The sequence below is a fragment of the Patella vulgata genome, chromosome 1, assembly GCF_932274485.2.
Source record: "Patella vulgata chromosome 1, xgPatVulg1.2, whole genome shotgun sequence".
NCBI lineage: Eukaryota > Metazoa > Mollusca > Gastropoda > Patellidae > Patella > Patella vulgata.
In genome coordinates this window covers 18,053,071-18,071,170 of record NC_065879.2, presented here as the reverse complement: position 1 = coordinate 18,071,170, position 18,100 = coordinate 18,053,071, and the positions used below count along the sequence as shown (strand labels likewise).

The 18,100-nt window shown below is 37.9% G+C and overlaps 1 protein-coding gene across 5 annotated transcripts in view; it reads right to left on the bottom strand.

The window, feature by feature from the left end:
• Positions 1 to 3,895: 3,895 nt before the first annotated feature.
• Positions 3,896 to 18,100, bottom strand: part of LOC126808893 (neuroligin-4, X-linked) — a 170,510-nt gene continuing 156,305 nt past the window's right edge. For 4 of the 5 annotated variants that reach the window (XM_050533940.2, XM_050533941.2, XM_050533943.1 and 1 more), the window contains 2 exons: positions 17,066 to 17,235; positions 3,896 to 9,607 (listed from right to left, as the gene is read on the bottom strand). In XM_050533940.2, the coding sequence (XP_050389897.1) occupies positions 8,601 to 9,607; positions 17,066 to 17,235 (1,177 nt within the window). In that variant the 3' untranslated portion in view covers positions 3,896 to 8,600. The remainder of the gene's footprint in view (positions 9,608 to 17,065; positions 17,236 to 18,100) is intronic. The other variant, XM_050533942.2, reaches the window with a different exon arrangement.

Here is an 18,100-nt window from a genome sequence, read left to right as displayed (position 1 = left end):
ATCTCCGTTAACTAGACACTTGTAGCTTTTACTATCCAGCCAGCACACACCCCTTTAAAATTCAATCGTACGATTTTTGAAATTTTAAAGCTTTCATAAGCTGATTGTTTCTTTTTGAATAATACTGAACGGAACGTAAATCTATGCAATGTTAATTAGTATTAAACATATACATTAATTATGCAAGAGCTAAATCTGCCTATTCTAAATTATTAATTACATATTAATTATCTTATCCAGACCATAATCAACTCTCTATGTCATTGACAGCCTGCGATTTTTACTGAATTTGAATCCGATTTGCTGCTCAACGCTCATTGGTGATTTAATTAAAAAGTGGATAATTGAGACTATATTATTGTTCATCGTATCATCGAGGCTAGCCTAAAATTCAAAACCTAATATTTCGGTTCGAGTGGATCACTTTGACTGAAATTTTCAGCAAATTACCGTTACATTATCAAGTTTTTAACTGTTATAGTGAGAACTGCTAGCTCTTTATCTAATCTCCCATAATGCTCATTTAAGTATGCATGGACACAAGCCATCATGAAATGTTTTAGTAAGCCACGTGATCAGAGATTTAAAGGTAAACAACTATAAGTGTTTAAGATTGTCTGCCTTTTATCAGACAAAAATAATCTTAGCAGTTTATCGGAAAATACACATTAGGTATATAACTTGTTTATAAATATTAATGTTTGGGATTTTCCTTTCTCAGAATCTTGACTGTCGTACCCGATCATTGTTTTAAAAAATACCCTAACTCAGCTTTTATTGCTGTTATTGATGGCGGAGAGCCACGGTGGGTAAGTGAGTAAGACGTTGGCTCGCTAGCTTGGAGGTCGCGGGTTCGTTCCCTGTTTTGACCGAGACAGTTCATCGGGATTTTCCGGCGTGGTTTCCCCTTGTCAGTGGTGGAGAACGGAGTGTCTGACATGGACGATATATAGTCGTTCGTTCGGGTGGGACGAAAAACCGAGGTCCCGTGTACACATTGGCGTTTACGTAAAAGATCCCTTAGCAATTGGAGTAGACCATAGCGCCGCTGTCCGGGCAAAGTTTCATGCATATCACACCGTATGGCGTATACCCGTCTTCATTATCCAATTGGGAGAAGAACAGTAGGATGTTAAACCTCATTTCATTTCATTTCGTTATTGATGTGATACTATAGGGTTTATTTCAGTTATAAGAAAGGTGTTCTGTTTAATATAGAAATTCGTTACCTACACGATGTGTAACGAAAACTAGTGTAATCAAATAGCTTGCATTATTCTACTACTATCTTATCTAACTCACCGACAGTTATGTCAGTATCCATTGCTGGAAGTAGGGTACTGTAGTCCAGTTATCTCGTGCACAGATTAGTACAATTAACTAGAATAGTGTTGACGTAAAACGGTGCCTATACGAAACACTTACCCAAAATGATAATTGTCCCGCCCTAGAGATGACGCATTATAATATCTATATAGGAGATATATGGTTTGAGCGGCCCGAGAAGGTAACATCGTAGCCTCCTTAGCTTAGAGGTTAGGGTGAACACACCATCCTAGCGCGAACCTTATGTAGAATATCAAGAAGTATGCGGCTCTTGCCACGTTTAAGCCGTTCTGGTCTGAGTTAGAAAGGATATTAAACTCAGACCGTGGATGTTTTAATAACTCGAAGAGTACTATCATAACTTTGTAGTTAGCTGTATGTATTTAATTATATAAACTTAATAACAATAAAAACGGTGTTCCAGAGTCAGTTAATTGATGATTGAAATAATTAATCCCACAACGTGAAGTCGAAGAAAGTCATAGACGATAGTGTCACATCTGTCCCCACAGTGCCACAGCTAATTCCTTTTTAGTGCCGTGACGAAAGATAGTCCCATCGGTCCCATTCCTTTTTGTTGCCGAGACACAGGATAGTGTTACATTGATGGCACTGCAATAAAACGTCGTCTTCTTTGTCCTGGTGGCTTCTCGTCCACTCTTTCCCAACATGACTGGCAAAAAAGACACCCGCTTATTTTTCGAAAAAAAAGGCATATACATTGTATATTACACATTAAAACCTAAATTATTTAATTGATATACTGAACGAGTGTGTCCCACATAACAAACGATTATTTGATCTAAATGCTGCCAACTCACCCTATCCAAAATCAGAATTATTTTGGTTTATTTAGCCAGTTAACTGTTTTAAATTGTGGTATATTTGCAAGAGAGATGGCCTTTATTATTGTATTGTTTGTTTTCCCGTACATTTCTCCTGGCGGTATTATTTATTGAAGTATCTTATTGTATTAAAGGTGATTTATTTATAATTAAATCCAGTACGAAATCGTGGGATTAGACTTATCGAATGGGTTCATCGATTCATACTTAATCGTAAGTGTGGTCTGATAAACATTTACATAAATGACAGTTGTTTCCCCTTTATACTATTTGCATAACAGGAGGCAGACCACCATTAATTTCCCCATTGACTTCAATGTTAATTCTGGCCTCTTTGTCCGGCTCCAATGTTTCCCAAATTTCCATAGGGATGAATGTTTTTCACTACAGACAGAGAAACAAATGGTCATGCCTTTGGACCAAAATTTGTATGAGTTTTACCACCAAAATTTTGAGATACACACATTTGAGGAAACATACTAAAAAATGTAAGTATTCTCCGTACATATCACCGTAACCAACCTGATAACTCTGTTATCCTTTCGCCTCTAAATCATGAATATTTACCAAAAAACCTGGCAGAAAATGTTAATTTAACCCCTCTTCGTCCATTCTAGACCGAAAAATCAACATTATGGGCATGCAAAAGGAAAGAAATGAGACAGAGAGAGAATTGCTATAAATAGACGAACTACCCAGATGATGAAATCTAATGATGATCTGCCTCCTATATATGACAGTTGGTCCCCTCTTTATAACCCTTTGGCCACAGTACACAATTATTTCTCGTATCTTTGATCGGCTTTAACGTATGTATGTGGTTCACCATAGTAATCTTGAGATACACAAACTGGAAGTAGGCTATAATTAAACAAGCAACTTCCGGCCCTTATTCATTAAATATTCACCAAAACCTGGCAGAAATATATTCAAGCCTTTTTTTTACATTCTATAACAAAAACAAAGAGTCAACAAAAATCGCCATGCCAGAGAAGGAAAACGGGATAGGGAGAGGACGTCTATAAACAACATTTGCAGTGGGTAAGCAGCATAGTAATCAAAAGTGTCCTGCGTTCATGTAAACACAATTTGCCGCTATTGAGAGTAATGCCGATGTTATACAAACTGGGTGATTTAGTATTCAGATAGCGTACATTTTTATTTCAATAACCGTGGGGAAGCCATAATATCCGGAATAAACCCAGTAGATTAGATCATTAGGCTACACTATTGTTTATCAGGTACACACAAGGGAAGGAACCCATGACTTGATTTGGTAGCGTGCCTTGTAATATACAGGGTTCGTGTTAGATCACTGAACCACACGGCCTCGATGTACCTTAGGCAATTTTCAGGGAGCAAATAGCATCAACCCCACTTCATTCTCTGTGGTCCGATTAACAAATAGATCATAATTAAATCGTTTGCCTCATTAACCAGGGGATCTCAGGTTAGCTCTGGTAAGTTTTCCCGTAGTCAGTGGTACGGGAAAGAGGATCTGGGGAGAAAATTAAAAACAATTTCCCATGAGCACATCGGCGTGCACGTAAAAGAACCCTTGACAGTTGGAATTCGAAATAAGAGAAGTCCGTAGCGCCACTGTCCGGGCAACATTTCCTTCATAGCACACTGCTGGGCAAATGCCCATCTTCATTAGTCTGGATGGAGCATGCCAGTAGGACGTTAACCCCCATTTCATTTCATTTAATAAATTAAAACACAAATTAATTACATTTCCTTTTATTTACATATAAATTAGCTGCGAAAACTTCACACTTTCATTTATGTTCAAACTTATATTTATTTTCATTATTATATTTATTTATTTATTTATTTCATATATTTATTTATTTATTTATTAGTAAATCCTAGCCTAATCTACTCCAACTATCTACATACTGTTTGATAACAAATATTTACAATATTTACAATAAATGGATACACGGGCCGATTAAGTATAGGTGTTTACAAGACATGGGTATACGGGCCGAGTAAGTATCAGTTTTTACAAGAAATGGTATACAGGCCGAGTAAGTACCATTACGATTGTTTCCCAAAAATGGGTACACGGGCCGAGTAAGTACAAGTATTTTCAAAACATGGGTATACTGGTCGAGTAAGTACAAGTGTTTGCAAGGAATGGGTATATGGGCCGAGTAAGTACAAGTGTTTATAAGAAATAGGTACACGGGCCGAGTAAGTACGAGTGTTTACAAGAAATAGGTACACGGAGTAAGTACGAGTGTTTACAAGAAATGGGTACACGGACAGGGTAAGTTCGACTGTTTACAAGAAATGGGTACAGGGGCCGAGTAACTGCGACTGTTTATAAGAAATGGGTACACGGACCGAGTAAGTACAACTGTTTACAAGAAATTGGTATACAGACCGAATTATTACAACAAGTGAGAACAAGGACGACGTTATTACAATAACTGAGCATAACGAGCCAGTTATTACCATAGCCAGTTACAATAAACAAATTAGTACAATAACTGGGTGTAACGACCAAGTTATTACAATTACTGTTTGTAAGGACCAAAATACTACAATAATTTGGTATAAAGACCAAGTTATTAGAATAACGTGGTATAAGGACCAAGATAGTACCATAACGGTGTAGAATAAATGGGTTATGTCAATGTCTGGGTACTGGGACTGAGTTATTACAATAACTTGGTTCAAGAACCAATCTAATGCGATGACTGAGTACAAGGACTAAGATATTACAATAACTGAGTTTTAAGACCAAATTATTACAACAGCTGGGTTCAAGGACCAAATTTATTACAATAACTAATAAATAAATAACTAGCTGTTCTGACCAATATATTTCAATAAGTGAGTATAAGGACCAAAAACTAGGTATAAGGATCAAGTTATTATAATAATTGTGTAAAATGACTAAGTTACTGCAATAACTGGATACAAGGAAAGAGTTATTGCAACGACTGGGTACAAGGTGTTTTAACAGAATTTACGCGTTATCAGACCTTCACACTATGTACATATTTATCGGGAATATCAGGTATTGAAGAGATATATTATCGAATAAAAAAAATGCGGCAGACTTATCATGGGCCGTAGAAAACCAATCTTTTCCCTATGATGTCGATAATAGATCCTTTCATAAATGGTCGATGGTAGATCTTTACCTATATGGTCGATACTTGATCTTTTCATATGTAGTCCTTTCTTCCATTCCCTATCTGGTCGATATCCGATTTCCCTCTATGGTCCTTAATCTATTCCTCTATCTGATCCGTTGTTTAAATTTGGGAATCGAAACCACGCCACTTGACTCAACGAATGTTAGGTCGTAATTTGCTGTGGTTCAAATAAAAGGAGTTAAGGAATAGGGGTTAATCAAATCTAATACAACGTGGTTCTTTGTTGTCACATATAAATCAAACATAAGATAGACATTTCAATAAATATATATATAAACAGACACAATATATTCATATATACACTGTTCACTGTACAATATAAAATATGTGGAAGGGATTACTTCCGTCAACAGTTTGATTTGTCCCAAACAATTTTAAAATAGATACATTTTGTGTTATTTAGATTAACGGTGCTGCTTTCGTTTATGTCATATATAATGGTCTTCTAAGAACTAATTTTATATCTCTCTCTCCCGTGTGAATAAGCCCCATCACTTTTGTTTTCACCCACATCAAAGATATAATTGCGCCTTCCGAAAAGTTATTGTCAATCGGGAAATAAAAGCTTATTTCGCCATAATAATACCAAAGGCATTAATTTTGACAATAACCTTGTGATTTCACGTGCATGCGTTAAACCCACCTCCCCTCCCCTATACCAACACCGATTCGTCAGACGGAATCCAAGACTAATAAGTAAGTTTCTGTAGTAACCCTTTAAATTGGTTTACGGAATTTGCCGATGAATCCTGACTGAATTACCGCGTAAAAGAGGTTAGTATAAAGCATCTCGCTGATATAACATATGTACAAATATACATTTTGATTATAATTAACAAAAACAATCAACAAATAATTCTAATACATCCAAAGTCTTATTCATTGGCTAGAAGATAAAAAAAAATCCTAGTACAAATGTTCGATCTTACCCAATAAAACTATTGCATTCTAAAAATATTTTATGGATTTACCCGTTCCATTGGCTGGAAGTTAAAATCTTACAACAAATTTAACTCTTAGTTAATGAAACGATTGTATTTTACAAATGTTTTATTAATTTAGTCTTTCCAATGGCTAGAAGTTCAAATATCTAAGTATACCAATTTTTGTTCACGACCAATGAAAAGGTTGAATTCTAAAACTATCTTAAAGATACATTATGTAAGATTTAGATAAAGAGCTGACCGTTCCTGCTATTATAATTCAAACATAGATAATGCAAAATGAATACACTGAAAATTGCATTCAAATTACTTTAGTCTGAGCCAAGTTATCACTGTTTGTAGTTTTGACAAGATGTATTATCGTAACCACGTTACTGGGAAATTCAAGGTTTAGCCTCGCTTCTCCATTTTTAAATTAAATCATTAAATGTCCAAACCGTTCTAATCTACTTAAAATCTCGAGTATCCGATGGCTTATAGAGTTGATTATGGTCTTGCCATGTTAATAAAATGTAAAATAATAATTTAACCTCGCATCACCTTTTTAAAATTAAATCATTAATTAATGACCGAACCGTTCTAATCTAGTTAAAATCTTGAGTATCCGACGGTCTATAGAGTTGATTATGGTCTGGTCATGTTAATAAAATGTCTAATTAATAATTTATATATCATTTAAGGCCTAAGGAAAGACCTGCAAAAGGCAAATATAGCTCTTAAATAATGTATCTTTAAAGATTTAACCATTCCATTGGCTGTAAATCACCCTTGGTACAACGTTTACCACTCTCAAAATATTTCAGTTTCAGTTTCCGTGAATAAGGCTCATGTACTGATTTTATATTATAAAATCTTCTAACAGTTTATAACTACACACCCAGTTTTAATCCGAATATAACTGTTTGGAGAGCCTTGTCAGGCTGTGTCTACCACCTCAAGTCTGGCTCACATCCAGCACGGGTCGTTGGGTTTGGTAGCTCACAGACCAACAGCAAGAAACCGCTGTATGTGCAGGACCAAAAGATCTGGGGTCTGTTTTACGAAATTTTAACTAAGATAAAATCCAAATTTTAGTAATTTCATTGGATAATATTAGATTGATTTTAGTGCTTAGCCAATCAAAATTAAAGTATCTACTAACATTTGAATTTATCTTTAGTTAAGATTTCGAGAAACAGGGCCCTGATCTTCTACGGTGCCGAACACACGCAAGTGACGCGTATGTCTCACGTACGGGTTTACAAACATTTCCCCGTAGTTTGTCCGTAGTAGCACGCAGGATTGTGAGCTATGCTTAAGCTTTGGCGGGACCAAAAGTCTCTACGGTGCCGAACACACGCAAGTGACGCGTCTAGGCTTAAGCTTTCACATCTGATGCCATACAAGTGTATCCTTGTTCATTTTATCGGGAACGAAAACGACATCTGATTTAAAACAGGTTACAATATTATTGAATGTATATACATGTTTATAACAAAACACCAATACTTTATCCCGTGTTGTTGTTATTTACTTGAGAATTATCTCATTAAATTAGTCTTTATTTCTCATTGTTCTTGAGTTCGTCTTGCGGGTAACCACATTCATTTACTGTTATAGATAAACTACATTATTTCACAAGAGAATTCTTTACATTTCAAAATTAAGATTTAGAAATATGAGTTGGAATGGACAGCTACGATGTTCAGTCGAATTACTTCTAAAAAAGTTAGTCAAATAATTTAAATCCCATTTCTTTTCATTCATTTTCAGAGAAACGTTTGTTGAATTGGAAACAATCCGTTTGGCTTTCCAAACTTTTCAGCTGCATTTCTAGAAATCAACTAAATGATTACCCAATAATTGTGTTATATGAAGTCATGATCAGGCTAAGCCAAAAACTCTAAGGCCTGAGCAGTCCAAATAACTACACCTCTAAAGCTAGAAAAGATAAGATACGGATTCGGGCCTGTACTTCAAAACAATGCATATCAGATCGAACCCAGGAAATTTATGGATAACCAGTTTATCTTCAAAGACTATATTATTGTATCTTACGTCCTTCCTTTCAAGTCGATATATTAACTCCCATTTTTATTCGTTTAGTATTTCATTCGTAATAATTCCTACGAAAGACGTATTTAGTCCGCCATTTTACTTCTTCCTCTTAGTTCATTATTTATAAAATATGCAAATTCATTTTCACTATTTGCATAAGCACGGAAATCACCAACACTAATTCTCTTTTTTTTAATTGACACACATTTTACATAGATACAAATCATAGTTATCTCCCTTTAAATAATAATCCTCAGAACTATCACCATGACACCCTGCTAGACTATAGTTATCGCGTTATTAGACCCACCGGGATCACCAGTCTTATTGATAACTTTATACGTTGTTCCGTCACTCTCTGTTCGTGTGTATGGTTCATGACCCCGAGAATTACCCGCGGGGACATACGTATTCCCCCCAGGCCTGTCCCCCGGGTTAAAAGTAGTTAATGGTATATTGTTATATGGCGGCTCACCATGGGAACGATGTAATGGAGAAGAAGTTTGATTAGGAACTACGGCGTATGAATATCCTAATGAAGGTAGTTGTTTGCCGGGTATTGCTGATTTCGAGTTTATTTGGGGACTGTGATTATCTTTCACGGGGGACTGGTTACTTGACGGATTCGACATGAGACTAACACTCTCAACACAGGCAGCACCAGCGGCTGTTCGATTCTCCTTTTCAATTTTTCGGGATAATTTAACTTCGTCTGGATCCTCCTCGCGATCCTCCCGTTGCTGTCGTCGTTTCATTTTACGGATCCTCTCCCTTTGATAAAAGACGCCAGCGAAAATAAGAATATTTAAAAATAAGAGAGAACACCCGACCGCTACTGTGATGCTTAATGGGACGGAACTTTCAGACGAGTCGGAACTTTGATCGACCGGAGATATAACAGCCGTAGACTGTTCTTCAGGATTATGTAACGAAAAGGGGTTACTCCCCTTGATGATGGTCGAACCCTCTGGGGGTTGAACTAATGCCCTATTCCTGACATTGTCAGATGTTTCTTCAGGGAAGTTACTTTCAGTTGACCACTGTCCGCCTTTTGGTATGCTCCATGGCGTAGGTGCTATAGGGGGCATGGCGGGCGGCGATGGGAAGATATTTTCGAACGAGGGTATCAATCTGCTATAGTCATCGAACGAAGATGAATTATCCGAGTTGTGTAACAAATGCTGACTTGGATCCGAACCATCCGGTTTATCTATTTTAGGAATCAGATCCAACCACAGAGCTAGTTTCTGTCCTCTATAATGGTGGCGAACTGTTGGTCTTCGAGCTGAAATATAAATAGAATGTAAATTAATAAATAAATATTTCAAATGCACACTGTACAGTATCAAAATGAAAAGGCCGAGATTGGAAATCCAAAATGGTTGAATTCAGTTCAATGTATACAAAGAGAAAGGATTTCTACATAGACTAAGCCTGTTTCCCAATCCCATCGGCTAAGCCTGTTCCCCAATCCCATTCAGATATCTTGACTAAAAATATTGTTTATAAAAAATTAGTCTCTATCACCCAGAAAAGTATTCTACGAATATAAGTCTGGATGCGTTGTCAACATTTGAGAATAATAGGTCATTGGCTAGATTATCCAGTCTTTTACATTATCATAAACAAAGTCTAAGGGAGGTAACTAGCCTAAAACAAAATGTCGACGCCCATGAAATTAATTTAAGAATGCCATTTCAGAAAATCCATTTGATTGCATTGCCAGTTCAATATCCAAAACTCGTATTTTTTATTGTAAAATTTCTCTCTTCATAGTCCATATTTGTGGGTTTTATTATTTAAAAATTAAACCTAATTCGTCGTCACGAATCATGTTCGTTTATGTTTGTGAAAGAATTATGGGATTTATTGCGGGAAGAGTCGAAACTCTTACTTGACGTGACTAAAGATACTGGATAATCAACCACATAAAAAACCAAATTCCCGGTTACGCATGGGCAATGGAACATTTCGTCAAATATTGACAACGGTCCCAAACCCTCCGTACGTTAAAGACTAGGGGATTCTGGCTGACCGAGACTAACGAAAAATTTACAAAGTAATAATATGGAGGACAACTACCGTTTATCATTGAGCTACGTTTCAGGCCAATCGTCACTCAGTAATCCGGAATTATGTTTGGTTTATGTGTAGTTTAATTGTATTCAGCAGTTGGATCAATTTGTAGATCATTTTAAGCCTGTCGTTCTTTAATGTGACGCACACCCTATGGTAATCGTGATGACGGATCGGTTGGTAGGCCACGAAACATACGCCCATATCTAGGCCGCCCGAGGTTCACAATGATCGTCATAGTCTTTTGTAGGTAATGGGACACTAAACATTCGATTGGCTGCTAGTTCTTCCTGTGTATGAATTTAACCTTTAATGTGTTCACAAGATTTTGTAAATTGATCAAAAGTCATTTCACAGACAGTAATTCTACTGGTTCAATTTCATTTCAATAATTCGCTTCCGCGTAGGGATCTTTAGCAGTGGGAGGTAGCCTGAGTGCCCGGAGAAAACCCACTGCTTGTAACGAGAGAGAGAGAGAGAGAGAGAGAGAGAGAGAGAGATTTAACGTCCACTCGGACAAACTAGGTCATTCTGGAACTAACATATGGCTCGCTTCTATTCAAATTTATCACTTATGGGATGGGACAGCCCATTCTAATCGAATCAAACGCGCTAAATCATTCGGCCACCCAACCCCATTAGGAGTTTCGATGTAATAACATAAACACTGTGTATCAACTTGAAGTATAATGCGAAAATGCGATGGTGGACGAATTGTCGGGCGAACGGACGAAGTGGATACCGTCTATATATGACAATATCTCAATTTGGGGGTATGCAAATTAATCGCGAATATCTTTATACATGGTGTATAAATGGTAATTACAACGAGTGACGTTATTAATTCCACGGCAGAAATAATCCCTTATTCAACCTTTCTTTTAATAGTGAATTGAGATGGGGTTTATCGTCCTGGTTTTTTGCACCTACTGGGCTAATGAAAACGGGTGTACGCCATATAGTATACTATTCCTTCTAACCCGATGGGTTCTTTTACGTGAACGCCAACGTATAGGCGGCTTTTCGCGTCCATTTTGTACGACTAGACGACGCCCTTGCCAGCGAGCGAGCCAACTACTTACTCACTGACCCACCATGTCGCCCTAATACAAAAATAATGGCCGTGTTATTTATGGCCGAGAGTTAACAAAACAACCATTTGAGTTGTGTCTACAATATCTGTGAATTCAGTTAAAAACTGCTAAACAGAACATTAGTTTTTTAACCGATTCTGTGGACATCTAAATATCAATTTTCTCTTTAGACAATAAATAGTCTGGCGTTCTTAAAACAACCATGTCGATAACCTTAATCGAAAATTATTTTGAAGACAGAGAAAAAACATGTGCGTGGGTAGGTGTGTCGCGTGTTTCAACAATAAATGAGATGAGAGACGCTAACAGATATTCTACTAAAGGAAGCACACCCAATCTAGTGCACGACAGCTAGTACTGTTTATAACAATGTTTGTTCAAAGATAACAGCGATACGAATGTGATGTTTAGTGAAATGAAATGAAATGAGTTTTAACGCCCTACTGTTCTGCTCCGACTGGGCTAATGAAGACGGGCATACGCCATATATTGTGCTATGAGGGAAATTTTGCCTAGACAGCGGCGCCGCGGCCTACTCTTCTTGCGAATTCCAACTGTCAAGGTTTTTTTTTTACTTGCACGCCAATGTGTACACGGGAAGTCGAGGTTTCGTCCGATCCGAACGACTAGACAGCTGTCGTGGTCAGACCCTCCGTCCTGCACCACTGACAATAATTCGTTTGCGCGTAGGAGTCATTCGCAGTGGGAGGAAACCCGATGACTCGGAGAAAACCCACGAGATTGGGCAGGCGACCCTACTCTTTATCATGTACAAATTTAACCATGCCACTTGACTCAATGACAGACCCTATGGTATAAAGCGTACACGTTAAACCACTCGACCCCCACCCCCAATTAACCACTATACATTATCGCTAACCAGAACAAATTATGAGAAATACAACCTTAAATTCTAATTCATTTTATCTCTGTCACTTATTTAATGTTCTCGTATCTACGACATTGTGAAAGAAGTTCTCTCGTATTGTATGTGTGATGGCATAGACGGAATTATTGAATAAAAGTATGTCTGAATTGAAATTAAACCCAGAACGAAAATAAATCAAACATATATTCACTATTTAGACACTCTATTTAATCTTGTACACAGTCGTCTTCCTTTCGCTCGATTTCCGATCCTTAATCTAGATATGATCGGTAGACTAAAGATTTGGCCGAATGGAAAATTCATTTCTCAACCAGAAACGAAATATAAATTACATCAATAAAGTATATATGTTGGTAAAAAAAAAACAATCCCCATTTTGACACAGTCGTTTATTTTTTGTCTGTCCAAAATAAACCACATATGAGAATAGATATTATTTGAAGATTTTACCGTCGTCCCTTTGTTTCGTCTGTCCAATACTCTAAAGTATACGAGTGTTTTTTTTAAAAAAAAAAAACACATCAAAATGAGAGAATATAGTCGTCCATACACCGTCATTTATTTTTGCCTGTCCAAATGAAACAAAACTCAAATGAATAAGAGACTGGCGTTAGTGGAACATTGGAACACATTCGTTTATTTTTGTCTGTCCAATATTCTGAAGTATATGAGATGTGACAGAAAACACCATACAAATAAGACAATAGAGATATTCGTACATATTCCGAATCGCACCCCCACCCCCAACTTCTTCCCGACCGAAATCAGACAGAGACTAGAACTGTTAGACGATCGGAATACATTCGTTTACTTTTTTCTCTGTTCAATATTATAATCTGAACCCGTGTCATCAAGAAACCTCAACAATGATTGTCAGAATTCTATTTTGAATGAAATCAAGACAATCACGCGTCGTTTATCTTCTTCTTTAGAAAACCGGGAATCTTTCAGACACATTTTCTTGGACAAACGGAGAGATTATCCAGTGGGTCACCGAAAATGCTTAACGCTGTTTGCATAAGAAAATAGATTTTTTAAAAAGTCAAAATGTCTTGCGAACAGTCATTTTGGAACTAATACGTAGTTCTTCGTAACAATGAGGTTTCTAGACAGCCTTTGTTAAGGACTCAGATTGTTAAAAACACCACCAACGAGGTCGTAGTATTAGGGAATGATAAATTAATAAAGGTGCTTTGAAAATGAAAATGCCTTATCCATTAAAAAAATACCAGTCATTTTTGTGTTCAAAGACTAGACAGAAAACTGGCAAGTTACACGATTTTATATCCATCGCCAATATCCTTCGCAACTGAATATGAATGCATAGATAGGGTTTTTTCGGAAACCCTTCGATTGAACAACCGTATAAAATTATATTTGGAACTCCAGTGGCACAGACAGGGCCAGGTGTTTCATTTCGTCATGAGATAAACATTCTTCTGCTACAACATACGGTAACCATACCACCGCCAGTGGTAACAGATTCTTAGTTTTGGCGGGAATTCTTCTGGTACTAATAGAACCAGAAATATGTACAAACAAACATCAACATGTGGTTACCATAGAGATGGAATTAGAAAACATTTGTTAAGGAAACAATTTAAGACAAGGGAGGGTCTTCTCGCTATTAACCATTCTTGCTGTTCTTTACATATCTGTGGAGTTCTTGCATGGGATCAATCGGTAAAGCTCAGCAAATTCCCCATTTCACGAAAATATCTTCGTATGTTAGCCTTATTTTGAATGACTATCTACCAAATTTAGCAATCAGTCTTCCGGCCAGTGCCGACAACTTCTGGCAATAATAAGTAGCAGATCTATACGTCGTTTTTTTATTGTTTTTTTTTTCTTTAAGTTTATTTCAAAGTTCTCATACATTTTCATAAATTTGATGTTTTTCGAGTAGGATTTGGAGTCTTCGAGTAAATTTGATGTTTACGAGTTAATTTTGATGGGTTCCAATACTGACACTACTGGAATCTTAAATCAATCGTTATGAAAACTTCAGATCTGTGCTTAGCGTGGAATATAAGACTTTGATCATGCTCTCAGTTCATTTTACGCGTAATAGACGATGGTTAAAAAATTTAGTCCGCTGTCGTTATACATTCAACTGTGTTTAATACACTGAAGATATGCAGACAATAACTTAATTTCCTCTCCCACGGTTGAAATTCGACGAAGAGTACTGGGTTTTCAAGGTTAACCAATTATCACATTTAATACGGAAATGTTATTTTAACACAGTAATTAATGACAAAGAAATGTGAAAGAACTAGAACTGAAGTCATCGTTGTTGCAGAAAGATTAACACGAAAATGGATCCTAACTTTATAACGTATGTACAGGACTCGCACTGGCTTATTCCGGTCCTGCTGTGGAATACAACACCCAGACAATGACTGTAGTTGTTTAGAATATGAAACGCATGGATTGGATAAAGTCTATGTTAATAACTACCAAGAAAACTTAAATACTATTTGTTATAAGAAGTTCATACACATATCCTCACAATGATATAACGAGTTGGTCTCGGTCTGGGACCGTTGTCGATATTTGACGAAACGTTCCATTGCCCATGCGTAACCCTTTCGTTTTTTATGTGGTTGATTATCCAGTACCTTTGGCCAAGTCAAGTAAGAGTTGCGCCCCTTCCCGTAATAAATCCCATAATTCTTGCATTATTATAAACAAACATGGATCGTGATGACGAATTAGGATTAATTTAAAAATAGATATGGCCATGAAGAGAGAAATTTTACAATAAAAATTAAGAGTGTTGGATATTGAACTGGCAATGCAATCAAATGGATATTCTGAAATGGCATGCTTAAATTAATATCATGGGCATCGACATCTTGTTTTTAGGACTAATTATCCCCTTAGACTTTGTTTTGATAATGGAAAAGACTGGATAATCTAGCGAATGACCTATTATTCTCAAATGTTGACAACGCATCCAGACTAATACTCATAGAATATTTTTCTGGATTATTGAGACCAATAACGAGTATGTACATGTACAAAAAGAAGTATACGTAAACTATGTATGGCATCTACTATTCTAATCTAAAAAATAAAAGTATATATTTTAATAATATTCTCGAGACAAACAAATAAATTGAAAAGCCATGCAATCACCATCATTCATCTTTTAATTTTCAATACCAGATCACCCCAGCCCTGTCCTTGACTTTGACCCCCACCCCAGTTCTTAATTACTCCCACATCACTCCATCCCCAGTCCTTACCTTACCAACATACCTCTCCCCCCAGTCCTTAACTTACCTTCATAACACCCCACCCCAGTCACTAACTTACCAACATGCCTCTCCACCCCAGTCCTTAACTTACCTTCATAACACCCCACCCCAGTCACTAACTTACCAACATGCCTCTCCACCCCAGTCCTTAACTTACCTTCATAACACCCACCCCAGTCACTAACATACCCACATACCGCCCCCCCCCCCCAGTCATTACCTTACCCACATACCTCTCCACCCCAGCCCTTGCTTTACTCCCATAACACTCCAAATCAAGCCTTACCTTACCCACATACCTCTTCACCCCAGCCCTTGCCTTACTCCCATAACACTCCAAATCAAGCCTTACCTTACCCACATACCTCTCTACACTATTACCTTGCTTATCTCCATAACACCTCACCCCAGTCCTTACCTTACCCACATATCTCTCCACCCTAGTCCTTAACTTACCCCCAAAACACCCCACCTCAGTCATTAAGTTACTCCCATTACACCCGACCCAGTCCATAACACCCCGCCCCAGTCCTTACCTTACCCCCATAACACCCCACCCCAGTTCTTACCTTACCCACATACCTCTCCACTCCAGTTCTTAACTTACTCCCATAACACTCTACCTCAGTCCCTAACTTACCTACATACGTCTGGACCCCAGTCATTTACTTACTCGCATATCACTCGACCTGTCCTTTAGTTACTCCCATTACACCCCACCCCAGTCCTTAACTTACACCAACACCACCCTACCCCAGACCAAAACTTGTTTACGGACGATGAAAGGCGAGAATTAGGGCTTTAACGTCCAGTTAACACGACCCGGGATCCCAGTCCTCTTCGCCTACATTGGTGGAATGGAAACCGAATAGGTGACAGTAAAGTGTTGGTGGACACGATCCAAAAAGGGGCAAAACAGGAAATGAGTCTTTCGATAGTTATGTGCGCACTAATATGAGGAAGAGAATTGTACCAAACGGTTTCCCCAATATTCTTATCGATTATCAGCATGGAAATGTGTATACGGGTGGAACTGGGTTTTTGTTCCACCCGAACGACTGGGTTACAATCTAGTTGTTTTGTCCCATCGAAACCTGGACCTACCAAGCTATTTAGTGTATTACTGGCAATACGGTAAATGGAAAAATCCACTAATTAGTGATTTAGAATTTCACGAGTTTTCAAGAATTGATATTAGTTAAATGTCATTTAAATGCAAACTAAAACCATTTCAAAAACTCAACAAAACAAAAACTTCTAAAAAAATTGGCTGTTCTTGGGAAATAAAATTTAAATAAATACTGTAGAAAGCTTTTCATGCTTATACGGTTGTAGTGTCCGGCTAGCCATGCTGAATTGAAACAGCTAACCATGCTGGGATTAAATGGGCATGGGGTAGGGGTTTGGACTGGGGCTGGTACCTGTCGTATTGTTGGATGGGCCACACCCTGGACAGAGCGGCGCATCAGACCCACCTATTAACAGAAACTGTTGGTTCTCCAGATCAAACTTGGGCCAATCGATGTTGACGAATCTGTTTTTCACTCGTCCACCATGAAGTGATGTCTGATTTCGTGGTAGGTTAGGATCACTGGAAGATAAATCAGAGAAAGACGAACTGTTAGTGGTTTATTTGATTTATTTGAACTAAGGAGCTGTCTTAAAATTAATTTAAACAGAAAATTACGCATAGCTTTCAAAACTATTCTAGCATATTAATCAAAGCCGAAACAGCGCGGAACCACGGTTGCTCGGTGAGTATTGTGTTGTGTCACTAACCAAGAAAATGAAATGAAATGAAATGGGGTTTAACGTCCTACTGTTTTGCTCCGAACGGGGCTAATGAAGACGGGCATGCGCCATACAGTGTGCTATGAGGGAAATTATGCCCGGACAGCGACACTACGGCCTACTCTTTTATCGAATTCCAACTGTCAAGGATCTTTTACAAGCACGCCAATGTGTACACGGGACCTCAGTTTATCGTCTCATCCGAATGACTAGACAGCTATCCTTGTCAGGCCCTCCGTCCTGCATCACTGATAAGGGGGAATCACGCCGGAAAATCTGGATGAACTTTCTCGACCAATGCAGGGATCGAACACCCGACCTCCAGGCTAGCGAGCCAGCGTCTTACCCACTTAGCCACCGTGATCCCCCCCCCTCACTAACCAAGAAGTCCCGGGTGTAATTTCGGATTAGAAAGAGAACGCTTCTCGGGTTATTATGTTAAAGATCCGCTTACAGTTAAAATCGAAAGAGTTGTAGGTCGGATTCAGGGCAACAATGTTCCTCGTAAGATGTCCTATACCGATATTTCATTAGCCCGCTTGGCAAAGAAAAGTAAGACGTTAAACCCCTTTTCCTTGTATTGCCAACTCATGGTTTGGCCTTACCAGAAAATATTCACAATATTCTGAAGCTGAACCTGTTCAGTGATTCGGTCTATACCCAGA